The following is a 13536-nucleotide window of genomic DNA, read 5'->3' as shown; positions in this document are numbered from 1 at the left end:
GAACTAAAAAAGGTATCCATAAGGTGATTATCTGAGAAAAGTGAATGCCTCTTATAAAAAGACAATGGAGGGTCAGAGAAAATAAAGCCCATAAGTCTAGGTCACAGAACCAAGAAGGAAACAACTAGAAATACTAGAGTGGCAGCTAAAGTTCAGGACAGATTTCCCTTTGTTGGTTCACTTTAATGCTGTTTGATGTTAACTCAGAAAATGGTCATTTGAGAAAATCAGCTGAGTTTTCCCTCCAGTTTGCCCACCAGAATGTCTGCCCATCCCCCATGGAGCCAGCTCACCCTGCTCTTCTGACAAGAGACACCCCTTTTTGTACACAGATATGAGTTAAAAGGCAACTATAGTCACCACAGAGACACAAATCCAAACAAAACCAAAGAAAGGCCTCTTCTAAAAGAAGATTCCCATAGGCTTCAATGGTAAACCCCTTTGAGTTAAAAAAAATGATTTGGCTTTAGAAAAAAGTCAACTTACATATAAAAAAACTTCACATCTATCATGTAAAGACATTTTTATAAATAATACTTTTATTATGGCATTTTCTTTTCTATTTTTAAAATGTTAAACATAAAACTAAACAACCCTTTTACATTTTAGAATCTATTTTGTTTTAAAAGATTCAGGTTTCTTACAACAAATTTGAGCTTTCTTTTTAATCTTTACCAGATGTTGTTTATACTACAAGCAATTTTTTCAGTACCCCATAATGCAATTATTGTTTAATTAGTGATAAATCTGTCATTCTTGGGCTTAAAACCTTAACAAGTTCCAAATGTCCTCTTATGATGTAAGTTTACATGAGGTCTCAGTGTCAGGCAGACAAGTGGGGGTGTACACTATGGGATACCCAGCTCTGCACACTGGGCAAATCCCTTCAGCTCTATAGTGCCTGGGTGCCTATACTTGAAGGCAGTTTCTTGCATCCCACTGTTGCTTAGGCTGGCCTCTGAGTAGGAGGAACTGCCACGGTCCACTATTTCTTGTGGTCTGTCTGTGATCCTTCTCCCATTCATCTCCCAGGAGTTACAAACCCCATAAGTGAAGACTACCCTGTGCCTTGGAGACAATGTTGAGGCATCTGGTGCCCCCCTGAGGTCAACACTACAAAGTGCAGTGCAGACAAAAGCCCCACCACACTTGTCTCATTCACCAAGGCTAAGCAGTCCACTGCTGCTCTGGTTTAACTGCATGAATCACATTAGAACTCAGGTAGGAAGTACACTAATGAAAATGCAGGGAAAGAAAATTCAAGAAGACTAGAGAAACAAAACCAACAGTGTTGAGGACAGGAGTTCATTCTTTGGTTGTATTTTAGCAATGGGATTTTTCAGGGAAATTTCTCCTTGTGAAGCTGCAGTGACTGCCCTCTTAAGAATGAGAACAGACACTTCCTGGCCAACAGGAGGAACACACTGAGGTATCTGAAGCTTGAATAGACAAACTTTTCAATGGGCTAACAATTTGTCCAGGTAAGATAATAGTCTCTGAGTTAAGACCAAAGTAAAACAAAAGTCCTACCCTGCCTCCCGCCTCTCATGCGACTACTCTATGGAGTAGCTCTCCTGAGGCCCGGCTGTGGTGGCTGCCAGCAGGCGGGTCGGCCTGTGAAGGAGTGCAAGGGAGGGCATGGGAACCAGGGTGCCCCAGGCTCTGGCATGTAGCACAGTGTAACAGCCAACCACAGGCCACCCCACCACCCAGCTGGCCCTTTTCACTCAAATAGGGAACCCAAACAATAGCTTTCTGGGCTCCACACACACAACTATAACAGGAAAACAGCCTCCTGGATACAAGCTCAGCCTGGGCATGGAGCACAGTGCCAAAAGGGACGCATAATTAGCAAGTGGCTTTCAATACTTCTCCTGACGTCAATTTTTAAGGTCAGGTCTGAGGTTAGGGACTATGGTCTCCTGGTGACTGTTCTGTCAAAGGAAACACAAGACCATCTGTTTTTGAAACTTTTAGTCTGCACAGTAAATGACAAACTGGGGTTAATACCCTGATCTATTTGGGGCCACCAACTGTGGCAGGCAGCCATGCTACTGGGAACAATCTAGGGTAGAGAAGCCAAAGGTTGAACCTTAAACACAAACAGGTTTGGGAATATATTTTTATTTCACAGGTCTCACTCATATGCCTGTACACACATCTTGTTTGGAATTAAGGTGACTTCTGACTAGTCTCTTATCATTCATTCATTGTCTTAACGAAAACTGCCAGACCCCTGACATCTCTAAAAGACAGAAGGACATTCAGGGAGATCATTATACTTTGTACAACTCTTTTATCTTTTGTTTTTGCTACATTTGGGTAACTATAGAATTTCCAGAACTCATTCTGGATAGTCCCAAGAGATGGGAATATAATTAACAGTGTTCCACACAAAACACAAGTTATGTAGACCATCACACTTTAATTATGGTCAGAATCCAGCTCTAATGCAATTGGCATCAGGTTTCCTAGGCAGCAAAGTGCAACCGTCTAGCTGGGTCTTAAAGATCTGATATTGCGCATGGCCCTGTCAGTGCTGGAAGATGCTGCACTTCGATAAATGAATCAGATGATGCAATTAGGAAGCAGGTTCTTCAGGTTACCCCTGTAATCACTCAACCAGGTCACGGCTTATTCTACCCTACTGGGCTCTCGAGTTCTCTGGGCTCAGGATGGTAGAGGAGAACTGACTAAGCCAATCAGGGGCTTCCAGCTTGTTGTCTGTATTGTAATTACCTCCATGAACCTCATGGCATAGAAAGGTCACATCCTGGCAATGCCACAATAAATTAAACCAAATAACACCCCTTTAAATCCCTCCTTCAACCATAATAAAAGCTCTGAAGCTCCCACACATGAGCCTGATAAACCGCTTCTAAGCTGCATGACAAGGAAGGTTACAGCCAACAACCAACCCAGACTGAGGTTCCCATAATACAGTGCCTGTGGGAGGGGCACCTTCCTGTGTTCTTTGAACGATGGCTTAGGTTGAAGGCTTCAGGTAAGAGATGCAGACAAGCATCAGAAAAGCACCAGTAACACCAACAGACAGTCAGACAGTCCACGGGACTGGGAAGCTCTCCACCAAGGGAAGATAAAAAGAAGACAAGCAGCCTGGAAGGAAAGAACCCAGTGTCTTCATTTGGCAAAACAAACCAGAGATAAAGTAACTCACATCACAGTGTGCACATTTAATTTAGAAATATAGACATTTACAGGACTAGGTAATTTACTGCCTTAAGCCCAGAAGGGGCTGTCTGAGGCTTCTAGATGAGCTACAAAGTCTTTTCAGAAAGTTGCACTCTTATTTTTAGCCTTAATAATCTATATAATGCTTTTGAAAATTGTTAGAAGTAGCAGTCATGCATACAAATGTACATACATATGGGGGGGAGCAAGAGAGGGAGGGGAAAAGGTGAGCAAGAGAGGGAGAGAGAGAATTCAAGCAAGTGGTGCCCTACGACTGATTCCCTTGCAGTCTTCAATCTGAAAAAGATGTCAGTGATGCAGGCAGCCCCAGCCCCTTCCTCAGCCTAGGCAATGGCCAGGGCAGCAGACACATGCTCTCCCATTTCCTGGGCACTGAGTTGAGGTCTTGCTATACTGCACTGCTATAGGAACTTGCCTCCACTAGACACCCCTGGCTCCAAGAGCCACTAGCAGCACAGGAGAGATCACTGAGGTCCTGAAGACAGCAGCACTGCACAGAGAATGCTGTGTCATCAGCCTAGTATCATCCTTAACATCACAGGTAAGCTCTGTCTAATAGGACCCACCTGACTGCTGACTGCTCTTCTCTGTAACCCTGGTGAGACAGTGACAACTGTGTGCATATGCAAATGAGGGGGCAGCCCTGTAACCTTGCAGAGACAGTGACAACTGTGTGTGACTATGCAAATGAGGGGATAGAGTCCTGGACTTTTCAATCCAAAACCTAAACTAGGAAACTGAGGTAAAACACTTTCTTGGAGAGGAAATACTTGTGCAGACTACATTTGAGACACATTTCTGCCCTACAAGCAAGCGCGCTAAACAGGCAACAGTGGCTAGGGGCCTGCCTGACTGATTAAGTCTTTAAAGCACTGAGGACTGCACCCAAATCTAGGCCTGTTACTTCAGGGAAATGTTCTCCTGGAGCAGGGGTAGGCAGTTTTCTCTCTGGACACTGGCTGGTTTCTTACTAACACTTTAAGTATTTAGCGCAAAAAGTATCTTTCATATTTTAGTGGAGTTTTGTTGCCCAAGCTGTTTTTAATTACATTTTACTTAGGGGGGATACATATTATATCATGTGCGTGCAGGTGAAAGGACAACTGTAGTAGTTGGTTCTCTTCTTCCACAATGTAGGTTCTGAGGATTGAACTCACACTATCAGGCCTGCACCTTTATCTACTAAGACCTCTTGCCCATGCGACCAGACTGGTTTTTAACTAGGCTCAACTGACCATTTGTACCTTCTGAGTAGCTGAACAAGTCGGTGCACCATTCTGCTTGGTTTACTGCTTTACACACGCAGGCACACACACAGGCACACACATACTTCTTCTTATTCATCTTGTGTGTATCTTGCAAGAAAAGCTGTTCTCTCAGTTAGCCTGACACTGGGTTAAATGATGACAGGCTCTACCCTCACCGGGAAAACAGGACTTGGGTGAAACTGTCACAAGGTACTGGGTAATGGGTCATAATGGCAGACGTAATGTTTAGTTTTATGGTATTTTTTTCCTTTGGGACACTGGTGTTTATCTCTATTCCTACAGAACCTCCCTAACCCCATCGAAGGCAGGCACTCTGACCTCTGCCTGAAAGTCACTGGTGCCAAGACTCTCGAAGAACTCTTAGGCTCCTGAAAGAAGTGGGGGCCTCTGTAAGCAGGAGCTTCACACAGAAGAAAACTCAGACAAGTCTTTACTGGTTTTGTTGCTTTAAGCATTTTTCTGAGCTCTTTTTATTTCTGTTCAATACTCTCTCCTCATGAAGAGCTGTGAGTTTGCTTTCTGAGTTTGTATTAACTGGTTTCTTCTCTCTTGTCTCCAAGATCCTCAGTTTTAAGCATCTGTTCCTCATGCTGAAATGAAAAAAGTGTTTTTTTGTTTTTTTTTTGTTTGTTTGTTTTGTTTTGTTTTTAATCCTATTCTACATCCCTGGCCTCGGTCAGACCCCTGCATTCTATATATCCACAGGGGAGGACATGGGCCTGTTTTCTCCTGTGACATGGGGCAGAGTGTGGAACAGGGCAAACGCAGGAAAGCGGATGATGGGTCTCCTTAGCAGAGGGAGGTGGGCCAAAGGCACGGGTGAGAATTAGGACAGTTCTGATCACAGAAAGTCCTCAGGCATTAGGTGCTTCTAAGAAAACAGAAACAAACGGTAAGTTAAAGATCCTGGATGTGTTCACTCCCTGTAACTAAAGATGTTATTCTCAGCCGGTCCTTTAAGGATTTATCTTGTCACCAAAGCCCAGCACATACCAGTAATGACTTCTTTATACAGCACTCCATCCTTCTCAGGCAAGTTTTCTTGCTGGAGAACAGCTTTTCAAAAAGATGCAGTGTTGCTTTTTCAAGACTGGGGAGATGCCGAAACCAGAGGCTGACCACAGAGGACATGGGCAGAACAATTTTTTCCCTTTGAGCAAGAAATAAGCAGAAGGTTAAACAGAAATAGATTCCTGAAAAAAAGAAAATAAGCAATGCTCAAATGGAAATTACTAATCAAGTGTGTGAGGTTTCTCACCACAGTTTTGACAGCAATCAATATTCATGCACCTATTTGCAAAATACTGTGACAATCACCCACCTAAGAGCTTACAAGAATGAGGGCTAAGAAGATGGAGGCTCCTTCCAAACATATAAGCATATACACCGTGAAGAAAGCGAAAGAGGAAAAATGAGTTGAACAAAAGCCCTGTGATGTCCGCGAAATGTGGTCATGAGGTTAAAACCATGTCTAAAACGTTTGAAGTAGTGAGGTATGCTAAACCTACCCTGAATCCCTGGCCCTCAGAGCCTCCATTTGCTATCTGTTAAACAAAAGTGTCTGGAAGGACCCACTGTGATAACACTGTAATGCAGAGCAGAGGCACCTGTGAATACTCAGTAACTCTAGGTGCAAATCTCCATGGGACATGGCTTAGATGGTGTATCATGTACCTCATAATAGAGCTCAACCATGCCTTCTGTCTTTTGTGTGTAGTGTGTGTGTGTGACAGTATGGTATATGTGCATGTGTATATTTCTGTGCACAAGTTTATGCAGCGGCCACGACAGCATGAGGTCCCTCCTCTACCACTCTATACCTTCACTCCTTTGAGGCAGGGTCTCTTCCTAATGGTTGCTTTTCTTTCTTCTGGCTAGGCTGGTGGCCAGCTAACACAGCAATTCTCCTGTGTCCATGCACTCACACTCACACACACACACACACACACACACACACACACACACACAGGGTTACAGGCATGTGGGAGAGCACTTCCAGCTTGTGACTTGGTGAGGGCACTGCCTGTGTAGGGTACTTCTCAACATGTCAGTAGCATACCAGCCTCCTCAATCTTAATGTATGTAAATGTATACCCCAGCTTGTGTGGGACAAGCACACAGTCATAATCAGGGACCTCTCTGACTTTCAAAAGTGTTGTCTTCTAACTTCTTAGTCATACAGTTGCCACATGTCACAGTCACCTTATGTGGTCAGCTGGTGTTAGTCATCTATGCTCCCAGGAGCTAACTGTACTCACACACTTCTCTCATCAACTGTATAGATGTTTTTCCCACACCAATCACCTCTCTGTTTCTATGGATACCATACTGATATCTACTGCTTCAATCTGACTCTGAAGCCAACTACCCAAGGTTAGTATTCCCATCAGTAAAAGACTCATCCACAAAGTATGAGTCTTCTGGTTAAAAACAGCTTTCCACGATCCTCTCTTCAGGTGTGACAATTTGGAAAGTGGCTCAAAATTCACAATAATGAATTCTTTATAAAAGAAACAACTGGGGGTGGCCAAATGGAAAAGAGCTACAAGACACAGCAGGGGATGAGTCTGGAGTCTCTAAGCCCTCTCCAGGTACACCGTTCTCCCATCATCTTTGTTTTCATCAACCTGGGTGCTCATCAACCTGTGGTTCAGCTGATGCATCATTGGCCACTAGAAATTGCACCCAATTCTGGTGGTGACAATTCTGGTTGCTCTGGGGCTAGCACTGACCATGAAGCTCTCTAGGGGCCAACAAGACTCATGACTTATCCTAAACTTACAAATGGCTGAAAAGGGCCTATTATACCAAAGAGCCATCTGGTACCTCTGTCGCTCAGGAAATCCCAAAAGTTTTAGAAGCTTGGACAAAGACCACACACAGATTTCTTACTCTGTCATAACCTGGAAGCCATTTGTCCATTTCCTCTTTTATCTGCTTCAAGCACAGGGAAAGAAATCTCTGCACACCGTCATCAGACTCCCCAGTGTTTCTGAAACACTGGTTTTGGTTTAGTTTGGGGAACATGACACATTCAGTGTCTAACACTCCATGGATTAATCAAAGAACCTCAGCAGCCCTCCCGACTCTGAAAGATTTCAGGTGATCTGCAGCTTGCAGATGCTAGGAAAAGACTCCCAAGGATGAATTTGTTTTTGAAGAGTTAGGTCCTACATTTAGGTCAAGAAATTAAAAGGTTCCTCTCGGTTATCTAAACCATGAAGGGGAACCACCATGAGCTGTTTAGAGGAAACAGACTGCCCATTTCTGGAAATGTGTGATTGTATTTGGAAACCAAGGCCAAAGACACCAGCCAATTATAAAACACAGGAATCCCACTGTATGCTGTGGTAAGCAGTTAAAACACTGAACACAGGGCAAGGATACTTTGGTCAAAGAAAGCTGGGGTTTCTAGAAGGCCACATAACCCATGTGGGAAACTGTTCAAGCTGGGAGGGGTGCAGGGTGTGGAGCCACAATCTGCATGGCTCACCGAGTCACCCTCCTTTGTGGACATGTGGCGGATGGGCTCTCCACAAGAAAGCATCCATGGAAATGTTCCAGCTGATGAGGCTGCTGGGTTAACTTGCTGGTCTGAAGCTGTTGGAATTGGACATGCTCAGGACCACCCAGCATTTATGGACAGTCTGTTCCTTGTGGACTGGTAGACGTAACTTCCAAACCAAATAAACTTTATTAGTTGCTGAGTAGAAGGAACGCTCTAGCATAAGTGAAATGAGAGCAAAGGCGGGCAGGCAGATCCTGGGCTCTTGGACACCGCAGCTCCTGGTTGGTAATTTCTGAAACTGCTATTGGGGTTTACAAACTATGCCAAAGGCATTCTGCTTTAATCTGACTGTTGTCCAAAAAAGTCTGGACACAGAAACACCCCTGCCAGTAGATTCATACAGAGATGGAGCTTCCCCTGGGCTGTGGAGTGCGAATGGTGGGAGTTGATGGGAAACCTGTTAACCCCAAGTGACTCAACTAAACTGCAGATGACAATTAATTAACACTCATGAATAACATGGCAGATTTCTCGAAAAGTTCTGACGTACTGAGTGAACCGTGACAGAAGGATTGAAGAAGATAAAACGACTTCTTAATTTTTCATGGTCATTTATGGATGTTTTTCCGTCTGTGTATGAGTACCACGTGTGTGAAGATGCCAACAGAGGCCAGACGAGGACACCGGATCCCCTGGACTGGGCTGGAATAATACGGTTGTGAGCTTCCTAACATGGATGCTGGAAACTAAACCCGGGTTCTCTGCAGGAGGACTTGTGTGCTCTTAGCCTTAGCCATCTCGCCAGTTCCTGACCTCAGATCTTACCCATGAAAAATTATTCTTCAATGTTTCACTTTGTTTATTTGGTTGGTGGTTTCTTTTTTTTTTTTCCAGGCAGGGTCGGGTATAGCCCAGGTTGGCCTTGATTTCTGGCAATCCTCCTGTCTCAGTCTCCTGAGCACTGGGATACAAGTGTGAGCTACCACCACATTTAGTTCTTGTTTTGACCTTTTTAAAAAACTTTAAACAATTTAGCCTCTCTGGATCTGCTTTCTTGTAAAATAAAATATTTACTGTTTATAAATGTTGAGTTATATATGGAAAATGAAAATATTCTACCAGGACCTCCCTCCTCTTCTGAACGTTGTCATTTTCCAAATGCAACAACACTACAGGACAGCTGAGAAGAAGGAAAACCCCCACAGGTGATAGCCAAGATTTCAAAACAAAACGGCGACTAGTGAGTTAAGAGAAGGCTGAAATGTTGTGCACGTGGGGTAACACGGTGAATGCTGCTGGATCAGAGTGAGGCTGAACAGACAGACAGGTGTGCTCATGTAACATGCAAATATGGTAGCCCACACACTTCACACTTGCTGGACTCTTCCTCCAGATAACATGACATCTTTACAGAGACCAAATCACTCTTAGAGTGTATATGAAAGATAAGACAAGCAACACACACACCACAATTAAACTACAAAGAAACAGAAATGAGATGGAAACAGCCTTACCTTATCATACATATCAGACCCTACTACTAAAAACTGTTACCAGAGCATCAATACCTATTATGCTTTTGCTATCTGGATACACCTGGTATAAATCTTGTAATCCCAAGCCAGTTTGATGTTTTCCTTTATGCCTACATGGAGATGTAATAAAAAGGAAGTGTGTATTCCTTTTGTTTATTTGCAATAATGTGTTTCTAAACTTTTGAAGGAGGCTGAGATATGGGTCATTGTCTGAGAGCATACGTGTTTCTCTTGCAAAGGACTCAGGTTTGATTCCTAGCACCCACATGGTAGCTAACCATCATCTGTAACCCCAGTTCCAAGTGATCCAACATGGCACACACATGGTAAACATACATGCGTGCAGGTAAAACATTATTCATAAAGTAAAAATAAATTTTAAAAAAATTAAAATTTTGAAAGTTTTATAAATTTGTAGCTAAATTTAGATAATTATATTTTATATAAAATGTTTTATCAAAATGCAGTATACATTTTATAGTTACATATTTTAATGTACAACTTATTTTATAATTTACCAGTATTTCATCCAAAGTAAAATGTATACGTAAGAACAAATGGCTGACTTTTACAGGGGAGATGAAAAGATCAGCACTCTCATCCCATCATCCCCCATCTGTTCTGTCAGAAGATGAAGCCAACAGATGCGAGCACTGACTCATGAGGCACAGGCATGTCCAGGGCACGTGTGCAGACACAAATGAGCAGGACTGAGGGCAGCGTCTTCTCTAGGCTTTAGAGCAGCTAGCAGTTGCCATCAGTGCCTTCTACTGCACTGTGCTTACATGCCAGTATATGCTTACATGCTAATACATGCCAGTACATGCTTACATGCCAGTACATGCTTACATGCTAGTACAGTGCATGTTCACTGTAGCATCAGTGAGAGACCTTCAATAACTTTCAGGGGCTTCCAATGGTCATTGAGGTTGGGATAAAAATTAATTTGATGATTTAAAAGATGCTACAATTCATGAAGCAATTTTCTTTTGAAGGAATATTCTCCTTTCCCCTTCCCTCCATTTGAAGAACTGAGAATCAAACCTATGCCTTGTAATGGGCAAGTATTCTGCCACTGCTCAGAAAGCACTTTCTAAATGTCTGGTTGTGGTTTCATATATGACAAATCTTGGGATATACAATCCACATAAAGCTCTTTGGGATCCTCAGAAAATTTTAAGAGCACTGAGGGAACTGAGATGGCTGGGTGAGCGGAGGTGATTATAAATACTTGCTGCCAAGCATGACAACCTGAGTTCAGTTGCTGGTACTGAGTCAAAGAAAACAAATTCCTGTAACTTGTCCTCAGCCCGCCACACACACTAACAATAAATAAACACGTAAATAAAAATAAAGAGAAACTGAAAACATTAAATATACCACCATTGTTTTCTCCATACATTCTACATCTAAGAAAAACCAATCGAGAGATAAGATGGATGTACTCACGACAAGAAGGCCTCATTTACAGCTTCAAAGAACTCAGGAGAGAGGACTTCGTGGGGCTCATGTCCATGATAGGTTAGTAGAGCCTCTACCAGGGGACCAATATCAGGCAGAGTAACAAGAGGGACACAAACTTGTGACAGGGACATCATGCGCTCAGAAGCCATCCTATTGGAGAAAAGGTAATTAGTGACAGCCCACATCTGAAAGCTGTATGTAACTGAACACAGTGTTTCTGCTGAAAAGGGCAGGGGCAGGCCCCCAAACTGGCCTGACCAAGACTTTCTCTAGCATGGCGTGCCAGGTCTTCCTTCATCACTGCTAGTCCCACACCAGCTACACTCACAAGGACTTTATCTGTATATCTATCTGCAAACACACCTGACTCACAGGGCCCAAACGACTCCTTCTGCCTGTCCATAGAACCCTATGCAGACACCAGCTCTGGCCTGATGCAGCAGTCAGTGCTGCCAACTCTAGCAGCTTAGCACCTCCATTACTACCCTGTGGCTCAGACCACCACCACCACCACCTCTAACTAAACATGAGTGGTCTCCTGACCACCTCTGGCTTCTGCCTCGTTCCATGGCTTATCAACAGGGGGACAGTGTAGCAGTTCTCTCAACTTCACATTACTGCTCACAGTTTTACAAAAGTCCTCTCTTGGTGGCCTACATATTCTCCTACAGAGGGCACAAGGATCTTGTGCTGCCCACAGATGAGCACTAGGAAACCAGGAGTATCAAACATGCAGGCCTGTCTCTTCAATGGAAGGGATTTCAATGGAAGGGATATAGGCCTGTTTTTCAATCAGAAGGCTCGGAGTGGGTGTAGTTAATAACCTGGTGACTTTTGCTACCTGTATAGCCAGGCCTCACCAGAGTCCTGCAGAATGTTTATCCCAGATACTTCCTTCCTAGACCTTATGTAGTTGGTTGCCCAAATGCTGTTTATATTCAGCTAATATTAGGCCCCAAGGCTGGTTGCTCCAGAGACTAGAAAGTCTGAAGGTAAGACATTGGGAAACCCTACCAACAAGTTATTTCTGATTGGTAAACAAAGACGCTGGAAGCCAATAGCTGGGCAGAACAGGGTGCAAAGGGAAGAAGGAGAAGCCAGCATGGGTTAGGTAATCAAGATAACTTGGCCATGAGGACTGGCCAATTGGAGTTAAAAGCAGCCCAGATGAAACACAGTAAATAATAACTCAGGGTTACTGATAGGAAAGTAGATTTTTAACAGCATAGAGGGTAGGCAGATGCCCAGCTTTTGTACTATTTAAGGTTTATTGTTAATATAAAAGTTGTGTGTGTCTTTCATCCAGGAACTAAAGGGTCAAAGGTAGAATAAAAATTACTGGCTAGAATTTAAATTATTTCTACTACACCCTATCCTGAGCATTGTTTCTCAGTCAGAGAACACATCTTTAGGGGAGATATATTCACTTTATAGTTTGGTGACCTCTACTCTACCTGTATGACCCAGACCACACCTGATTCTCCCATAGACCCTTAAACTGCTTTAAGTTTTATTGTGTACACTGGATTGAGATAATTGTTACCAAGAAATTAGTCCCCAAATTGTACTATACTTAAATGTCTTAAAAACAAAACAAAACCATTAGTATCGAACTCTAGAAGTTTGAACCAACATCTGCTAAGCCATGTTGAATCGGATTTCCTTCTTGCCTCTCAGATCGTGACTCTGCTGCTACACCAGCCCCAAGTCCCCTGCTCTGCCTTCTAAGTAAGTGTAACCTGCCTGTGAAATATTGCTAGTCCCAGATGCTGCTTTGTGGCAAGTCTCTGAGCATTGCCTACCAATACACTGTCATGTGTAACAGCCTAAATAAGTGACGATGTAGCAAAACTAAAGACTGGGACCCTAGCCATATCTTAGGAGCTGACCAGCTCTGCAGGGCCAGTGACTACAGTGCTAGGCAGGAAGACTGCAGGATACATCTTTTAGCAGAGAGCACTCCAGGAGCCCACATGCAAGGTTTGTGGAAAATGCAAGACACTCCTACCCTCACACTGGTCTCTGTACTTCATTTAGGACACACAGAGGATCAGTAAGACAGAGAACAGAGAATACAAATCCAGACTCCTTACAGATTAAGGAATCTTCAGTAAGTGTTTTGAAAGGGTGGAATGTAGCTTGCTGTGTATTTGTACATAATCAATACATAACGGAAAACTTGTGGTTTAGTTACAAAATGGAATGCTGAACAGCAGTTAAAATGAAATGAACCAGACGTATATTAACCATATACATAAAGTTAAAAAATATAATTATGAGCAAAGAAAGCAAAAATATTTCCTTGTTATTACTTATGTGAATTCTAAAACATTCACAGTGATACATATACATGAAGCAAGCACACTGGTAGTAGAAATCAAAAGGCTGACAGCAACTTCCTCTGGAGAGGAAGCAGTGTAGTGAGAAAGAGACGCTTTCAAACGGATATCAAAACTATTTCCTTAAAAGATCAAAAGCAAATAATAATGTAACATACATACTTGAAAACTGGGTCAATGGGCACGTAGATATAAAATATTTTATATCT

General features: G+C 43.0%; 1 protein-coding gene across 1 annotated transcript in view; it reads right to left on the bottom strand.

Annotated features, from left to right (window-relative positions):
• The window catches only part of FANCC (FA complementation group C), a gene marked incomplete at its 3' end in the record, with an annotated part of 100866 nt that overhangs the window by 20918 nt on the left and 66412 nt on the right, over positions 1-13536 (bottom strand). Inside the window, 2 exon segments of the mRNA XM_080908588.1 lie at positions 5475-5631; positions 10974-11138. Of these exon segments, the coding sequence (XP_080764714.1) occupies positions 5475-5631; positions 10974-11138 (322 nt within the window).

The sequence above is a fragment of the Micromys minutus genome, assembly GCF_963924665.1.
Source record: "Micromys minutus genome assembly, chromosome: 1".
Lineage (NCBI taxonomy): Eukaryota > Metazoa > Chordata > Mammalia > Rodentia > Muridae > Micromys > Micromys minutus.
This window is presented reverse-complemented; position numbering and strand designations above follow the sequence as displayed.